The sequence below is a fragment of the Wolffia australiana genome, chromosome 12 (assembly GCF_029677425.1).
Source record: "Wolffia australiana isolate 7733 chromosome 12, ASM2967742v1".
NCBI lineage: Eukaryota > Viridiplantae > Streptophyta > Magnoliopsida > Alismatales > Araceae > Wolffia > Wolffia australiana.
The window spans coordinates 15335909-15343241 of NC_135846.1; the positions used below are offsets into that span (position 1 = coordinate 15335909).

Sequence of the window (7333 nt, forward strand, 5' to 3'; positions counted from 1 at the left end):
TATATATATATATATATATATATATATATAGAGGGAAAGGGAGAGAAAGAGAGAGAGATATATATATATAGAGAGAGAGAGGGAAAGAGAGAGAGAGAGAGAGAGAAATAGACTTATATAGAGAGAAAGAGAGAAAGAGAGAGAAAGAAAGAAAGAGAGAGAGAGAGAGAGAAAGAGTGAGTGAGAATAGAGAGAGAAAGAGAGAGAGAGAAAGAAAGAAAGAGAGAGAGAGAGAGAGAGAGAGAAAGAGAAAGAAAGAAAGAAAGAAAGAAAGAGAGAGAGAAAGAGAAAGAGAGAGAAATAGAGAGAGAAATTGAGGGAGAAAGATAGAGAAATAGAGAGAGAGAGAGAGAGAGAGAGAGAGAGAGAGAGAGAGAGAGAGAGAGAGAGAGAGAGAGAGAGAGAGAGATTACCAGAGAGAGCGAGAGAAAAAACCTGAGAGAAAGAGATGGAATGAGGGTCTCTAATGTTGGTAGCGAGGATGACAAGCCGGGTGCCGCCCTGAACAATCACGTCCTGCGGACAATATCGAGATGCGTTCACCTCAGGCACCTCAAGCAGCTCCAAGCTCACCTCGTCGTCCTCGGCCATGGCCAAACCCAATTCTTCTGCTTCAAGCTCGTCCGCTTCTGCACCAACACTCTCTCCCACCTCCCCTACGCCCGCGCCATCTTCGACTCCCTTCCCTCGCCAAACATCTTCCTCTACACCGCCATGCTCTCCGCCTACTCCCACTCTTCTCCTTCCTCGGGCGCCCATCTCTTCATTATCCTTCTCCGCCGCTCTCGTCCCCGCCCCAACCAGTTCATCTTCCCCCCCGCCCTCCGATCCTTCGCCTCATCCTCAACCCTCCCTTCAATCTCCGCCGTCCATTCCCTCATCTCCAAGTCCGGCTTCCACCGCGACGGCGTCGTCCAGACCTCCCTCCTCGACGCCTACGCCAGATCCTCCGACATCGCCGCCGCCCGCCGCCTGTTCGACGAATTGCCTCAGAAGAACACCATCTCAAGAACTGCCATGATCACTGGGTTATCCCAGGTCGGCATGGTGGCCGAGGCCACCGTGGTGTTCGAAGAAATGCCTGAGAGAGATGTGCCTTCATGGAATTCTATCATTGCTGGGTACACCCAAAATGGGTTCTTTTCAGATGGGCTGGCCTTGTTCCGGCGGATGATCGCGGCCTCGGTGCCGCCCAACGAGACGACGCTCGTCTGCGCGTTCTCCGCCTGTGCGCACCTCGGCACCCTCCAATCGGGGAAATCCCTCCACGGCTATGCCTACCGCAACAGCATCGCCGACAGCCGCTTCGTTTCCAACGCTCTTCTTGATGTCTATGGCAAATGCGGCAGCCTCCACCATGCCCGCCACCTGTTCGATGAAATGCGCAACAAGAGTGTCACCCACTGGAACTCCATAATTAACTGCCTTGCCCTCCATGGCCGGAGCTCGGAGGCGCTGGCGAGGTTCCAAGAGATGGAGAAGGCGGGGGCGGCGCCGGATGAGGTGACCTTCGTCGGCCTGCTCAACGCCTGCGTCCACGGCGGGCAGGTGGACGAAGGGCGGCGGCTGTTCGGCGCCATGGCGGCGAATTATGGCTTGGCGCCGAGAATTGAGCACTATGGCTGCTTCGTCGACTTGCTCGGCCGGGCGGGGAAGCTGGAGGAGGCAATGGAGGTGGTGGAGGGGATGGAGATGGCGCCGGACGAGGTCGTGTGGGGGGCTGTGTTGAATGGCTGTAGAGTGCATGGGAAGATGAAGATGGCAGAGACAGCAGTGAGGAAGCTGCTTGAGCTTGATCCCATGAATGCTGGCTATGCAGTGCTTCTTGCGAATTTGTATAGTTGGTCTGGGAGGTGGGAGGAGATGGGCAGTGTGAGGAAGGAGATGAAGGAGAAGGGGGGCAGGAAGCTGCCTGGTTGCAGCTGGATTGAGCTGGAAGGGCAGCTTCACCAGTTCTACTCTGGGGATCGAAGGAATCCTCTGGTTGTGGAGATTGTAGAGCTTCTGGAGGTGCTCTTGGAATTACACTCTACTGTGCAGTAATTTCTCAGAGATTCTTTATATTTTAGTGGAAATTATCAAAGGAAAAAACCTATTCTGATGTCTCTTGGGCAAGTCTGCTCGAGATGTTCTTTTATAAGATCAAGAAGACGGCGTTACGAAACAGAAGCTGTTGAAGAACATGGTTCGGATTCTTCGCCCATTCAAAGATAAACATTTTCGCACATTTTTCTCCGTTTTTTTCCTAATCCCATACTGTCTCTTGGTTTAGTTTGCATGAGACATCTGTAAGATCAAGAATTCAGCTTAAAGAGATTAAAGTTATTGAGGAACATGGTGAGGGCATGTTGTAACTCTTTATCCCCCAGGGCAGATGAGAGAACGAGCATCAAAAAATTTAGTTTAATATTTTAGACAACAAATTAAGATCGTCAGGCGGGGATAGCTCAGTTGGGAGAGCGTCAGACTGAAGATCTGAAGGTCGCGTGTTCGATCCACGCTCACCGCATTTCATTTTTGAAAATTAACTTTTTGGGTTGCGGTTTGCGAATGACAACTTCATGAGACTTTCTATGTCGTTGGTGTATGATTTTCTTTCGCGTTATCCCTCTTCACCACAGACTTGTGTATTTTTAATAATTTACACTCATGAAATCAATATGTGAGATACCATCAACGCTTGAAAAAAATTTCATGATTAAATATATTCAACTTGAGTATCCTAATTTATAATTACTCACAAACTTTAAACTCAACTGATCTTGGGTTCGTACTCACTTCCGAATAGTATAAGAGGTAAAGAATACAACTATTTTCTGCGGGTTAAGTCAATCTTTGGATAAAATGAATGCGGAGATTGTAAAAAGTTGATCCCAAAAACTTATTACAGATCCAATGTTCAAATAATAATTGATTTGTAAACAAAAGTCCTTTGTCATGAAGTAGGCTGGAGAAGAGCATTCATCATTATATTTGAGAATACAGTTAACATTTCGATTCATTATAATTGAGCATTCAGTCGCATATTTATTCAAAATATTATGGTTATCTTTCCATTAAATTTCGAACTATTGTAGTAGATCTCTCGCTCATCAGGCTTGATTTATTATTATTATTTTTTAAATCAGGCTTGATTTATTGGCATTTAGTACAATGACATTCCTAATTTCTCAACCGACATTTTAATATCATATTACCCCTGCCATTTACCTCAGAGAGAATTTCTTACTTTGTTTTCCACTTTAATCCTAACTTAGCCGTGTCATTCCCACATATTAAGTTGGTTTTTTATGAAAATATGCACAAGTTTACCTTTTAATTTCAGAGAAATTGCTAAGTTCATTATCATTTTGAGTAAATAACCAAACTCTGAATGTCTTTTTTATTATCATCCTTTTTATTAAATAGATTTAATCAAAGCCATTTGTTTCTAAAAATTGATGGGCATTATCTCAAACAGTCTCCCTATATATTTAATGTTCACATTATCTCACTTGTCTTCCTAAATTTGTTATTTTGACAAAACTTCTTGATCCAAAATTACGCTAGGCAATAAAAGTGAATATTTCATCAAATTACTGTTTTTTTTAAAGTATGTTTTTAAGTCATAAAATATGATGGATAGGACAGCATTTTAAGTTATACTTAAACTAAAGTTACAAATGCTCTTAAAGGTATGCTTTTTCCAAATTTTGTGTAATCATCGTGATTTTTAAATTTTATACCCATAATTATGAACATAATTTTCAAGTTAATGGGGGTAAAAGGGAGTCTCTAAAGATGTAGATCATTTTCCAGTACACGAAGTAAACACACCAGCATAATTAATAATTTTAACATTAGTTGTTAATTATATTGTCATTGAGATCAATATTTGAAATAATAAGTTCACTTATGTTGCAATAAAAATTAAGATATTTCTAATCTATTAATTCAAAGGTTAACAAGTTCTAAGTTTTAATTGTTAAAGCTAAATTTTCCATAAAACTCATTTTACTCATTTTTAGCCTCATGCTCATGGGGTTTTGTTATATGGTTGGATAGCTAATAAAGAGTTATTGGAAGTTGAGACTCATTAAACAGAATGTTGCATGACACAAGAGGGTCACACAAAAAAGTTTTACTGGGTATAGGAGGATATAATTAAAATGTTCGTACACTATAAAAAAGACATTAGGTAAGAAATATCCATTCAAATCTCTCCTTGGATGTCCATCATTCTACCTTTCTTTTTGAATGTCCTTCCCTCTGGTGTGATTGGAATGGTGCCGCTGACAAAGAAGAAGATTAGGACTGCATGGATATGCCTAGAAGCATGACCTTTGTGCCGCTTGAGATGACTCATTGAAGGAACCAAATGGAAAGAATAAGATCTGATGTTCTAAAATGCTAATGAATCCTCAAACATCTATTGTAAGAAATTATGTGAATATCGATTGCCCATTTTAATTATGCTAGTAATGATCTAGAAATTGGGGTCAAATAGCATTGTTTAAGACTTCTGATTTATGCCGTAATATTTGCAATTTCCTGACTGATTACTAAATACTAGTCCATTGTTAACGTTTCTAAAATTCGTAAAAGATGTGATTAAGATGATAAATATATGATCTTGTAATCGATGGATCACATTTTATTAGGAGGCATCAAGCTAAGGAGCCAGAAATTGTTGTTGATCTGGGTAAAAATGGCTGAAACGCTCTATTCTTGCTGGATTTTGATTTGGACAAAGGACTTTCATATAGATCTGGATACATATCCAATTAGCATTACAATGGCCTAAAGCAGATAACATATCACATCCATTACAAAGGCCGAACACCAGCACAAAATGAATTCTATTACAACTTGAAAACACACTTTCTAATTCACTTTTTAAGCACCTGATGTCTTGGCGCTCTGCTTACACATGGATTCAGGGGAAATATTTACGCCACCGGTTCTATCCCAACTGGAGCATGAACCTATATGATGAAAAGTTTACATGGAATACTATCAAGAGAATGGCCCAGTCAAATAATTATTTGGGTCAACATCCTGTTTCCTTGATCATTTCTCATTTTATTTTCCCTTGTTAAGATATACTGAGTACACTATTTTGGTGCCAAAAAATGGGAAATTTCAGATCAAAATGTTGTCACATATGACCATGCGGGACTCTAACAAGTGCTACCAATCATTTGAAAGCTCTCTTGTATCTTCACATCAACATAGATGACATGCCTTATTTCTGGTTTTCACAATATTTTTCATGTGACGGTTTTTTTTTAATTGTAAGTCACACATATTAAATATACATGAAGAACCCATTTCAGATTGTCAGAAGATAGATTCAGAGAGTAAAGCCTTCAAGGATAAAAACAACCTCAACATTGTTTTTGAATTATCAAGATAAATCACAAGGATGTATGATAATACTTCTAAAAAAAACTGAAGTTCTATCAATAAATTATTCAAAAATAAAATTTTAACAACACGAGGTACAAATAAGATGCCCTCGGCGCATCAAAGAAACAAAACGCGGAAAAAGTAAGGTTTCAAACTGAGTTTTCCGTGGATTTATGAACAAACTGTGGTCTGAAAGTAAAATGAAATGTTCCTACAAATATAAGAATCTAGATGATAGATTATGAGAGAATTAAGTGAATTATGGACATTTAAGGGAGTTCTATTCAGAAAGATGGGAATCAGAGAGCACTTTACATCAGCTATCGGTGGCGTTCTAGAGGAAGGGAGAGTTGCAGGACCAATCCTTCCCAAGGAAGATGAGAAGCTACACTATCTGCTCCAAACAATCCTCAAAGAATCTCACCGGAAAAAAGGGAAAATTACCCAAGAAAGACTAGAGATCACTCATCAGAAATAAATTTGCTTAGGTTTCTCATAATCTAAAATCAAAATTCTTATAATTCTTGGAACAATTCTGTTTACGTTTAGACCACAGCTTGTTCATAAATCCATTGACAAATCAGTTTGAAACCTTATTTTTTCAGCATTTTGTTTTCTTTGATGCCGAGGGAGAGTTGGAGGACCAATCCTTCCAAGGAAGATGAGAAACTAGACTAACTGCCCCAAACAATCCTCAAAGTGACTCTCTGGAATAAAGGGAAAGTTTATACAACAAAGATTAGAGATCATTGATCAGACATTAACTACCCTTTTTCACCAGCACAAACACGCCGATAAGAAGCAAAATCTGCTTTAAGCTACACGAGATTGGACAAAGTGATGTTTTTGTTCAACACCCAGCATTCATAATTCAGTCTTCCAGTCATTGGAATTGGTGCATAACAGGGCAGAAATTTTACCCTTTTACTTTAGGAATTCCAGGCATAGGATGAAATCAGACTGAAAAACGTAGGATCAGATGTCGGAATCATCGAAATCATCCTCGAAATTGTTGAAGAAATCAGCGTCGGAAGGCTGGCGCTCGACTTCGCCCAAGATTTCGAGCGAGTCGGCGTCGTCCACCTCCATCCCCATGGCGAGCCCCGCCTGCTCCTCCGCCATGAGCTCCTGCTGGTACATACTGATGCTGTACAATGGCGATTGCTTCATCTCCACACCTCGATGGAGATCTCAACCCTAGCAGGCTCTCAAACTAGGATTAAGGGCGTGAAGAAGACTCGATCTTCCTATGTAAATTTGGGCCCTTATTGGGCCTAAATGGGTTGATCTAAAGCTTGAAATTTGGGCTTTTGTTGGGCCCAAAGGGGAGAGCTATATATGAAATTTGAGCCCTATATGAAATTTGGGTCAATGGGATGGGAATAGCTCAATATGAAACTTGTGTCTTATTGGGCCGAAAAGAGGAGAGCCCAAAGATGAAATCTGGGCCCATTGGGCTGACAAAATAGGCTACCTCAAAAATGAAGTTTGACCCTATTGGATCGAAGAGAAGGCTCGAGTTTAGGGACAAACTTTTTCGTTAGATGTGCGATTGTTGCGGGGTGTGTTGCCAATTTGAAACTCACATTGCGCAACTGGTGGAGCATCCACACTTTGCACCACGCAGGGTTCTACGCAGTGTAGTTGTGGGGTTGTGAGCGGGCCTTTGTGCTGTGCAGTAGTGTGGTTGTGTGTTCCGTGAAACTTTCTTTTAAAGGCTAAAACCATTTTGTTTCTCATCTCTGTCTGTCTCTCTCTTGCCATCTCTGTCTCTCTGTGTTGAGAGTAAACACTATTGGAAACATATTTGAATGTGAACAAATCCAGAACATAATGAATATGATAAAACAATAGATGCTTGGAGAATACCCTCATCGTCACCGTCATGAGAACACCCTTTGCACAATGGAGGGAGAGAGACTCATTTTTGAAAAGAGTAGTGTTC

General features: G+C 40.9%; 2 protein-coding genes and 1 non-coding gene across 3 annotated transcripts; 2 read left to right on the forward strand and 1 right to left on the reverse strand.

The window, feature by feature from the left end:
- The first annotated feature begins 366 nt into the window (after positions 1-366).
- Positions 367-2093, forward strand: LOC144710651 (pentatricopeptide repeat-containing protein At1g33350-like). The gene has a single exon (XM_078584469.1). The coding sequence runs from the start codon at positions 454-456 to the stop codon at positions 2041-2043; it is 1590 nt and encodes a 529-aa protein (XP_078440595.1). The 5' UTR covers positions 367-453; the 3' UTR covers positions 2044-2093.
- A 343-nt stretch (positions 2094-2436) lies between these two features.
- On the forward strand, positions 2437-2509 carry TRNAF-GAA (transfer RNA phenylalanine (anticodon GAA)). The gene has a single exon. It is a non-coding gene; the product is annotated as a tRNA-Phe (tRNA).
- Positions 2510-4715: 2206 nt separating this feature from the next.
- Positions 4716-6617, reverse strand: LOC144710612 (small acidic protein 1-like). The gene is made up of 2 exons (XM_078584422.1): positions 6309-6617; positions 4716-4964 (listed from the first exon to the last, which is right to left on the reverse strand). Exon 1 carries the CDS (start codon positions 6556-6558, stop codon positions 6364-6366), a length of 195 nt encoding a protein of 64 aa, XP_078440548.1. The 5' UTR covers positions 6559-6617; the 3' UTR covers positions 4716-4964; positions 6309-6363.
- Positions 6618-7333: the final 716 nt, after the last annotated feature.

Excerpts from the sequence above, each read along its gene's own strand:
- LOC144710651 (XM_078584469.1), top strand. The coding sequence starts at position 454 with ATGAGGGTCTCTAATGTTGGTAGCGAGGATGACAAGCCGGGTGCCGCC.
- LOC144710612 (XM_078584422.1), bottom strand. The coding sequence starts at position 6,558 with ATGAAGCAATCGCCATTGTACAGCATCAGTATGTACCAGCAGGAGCTC.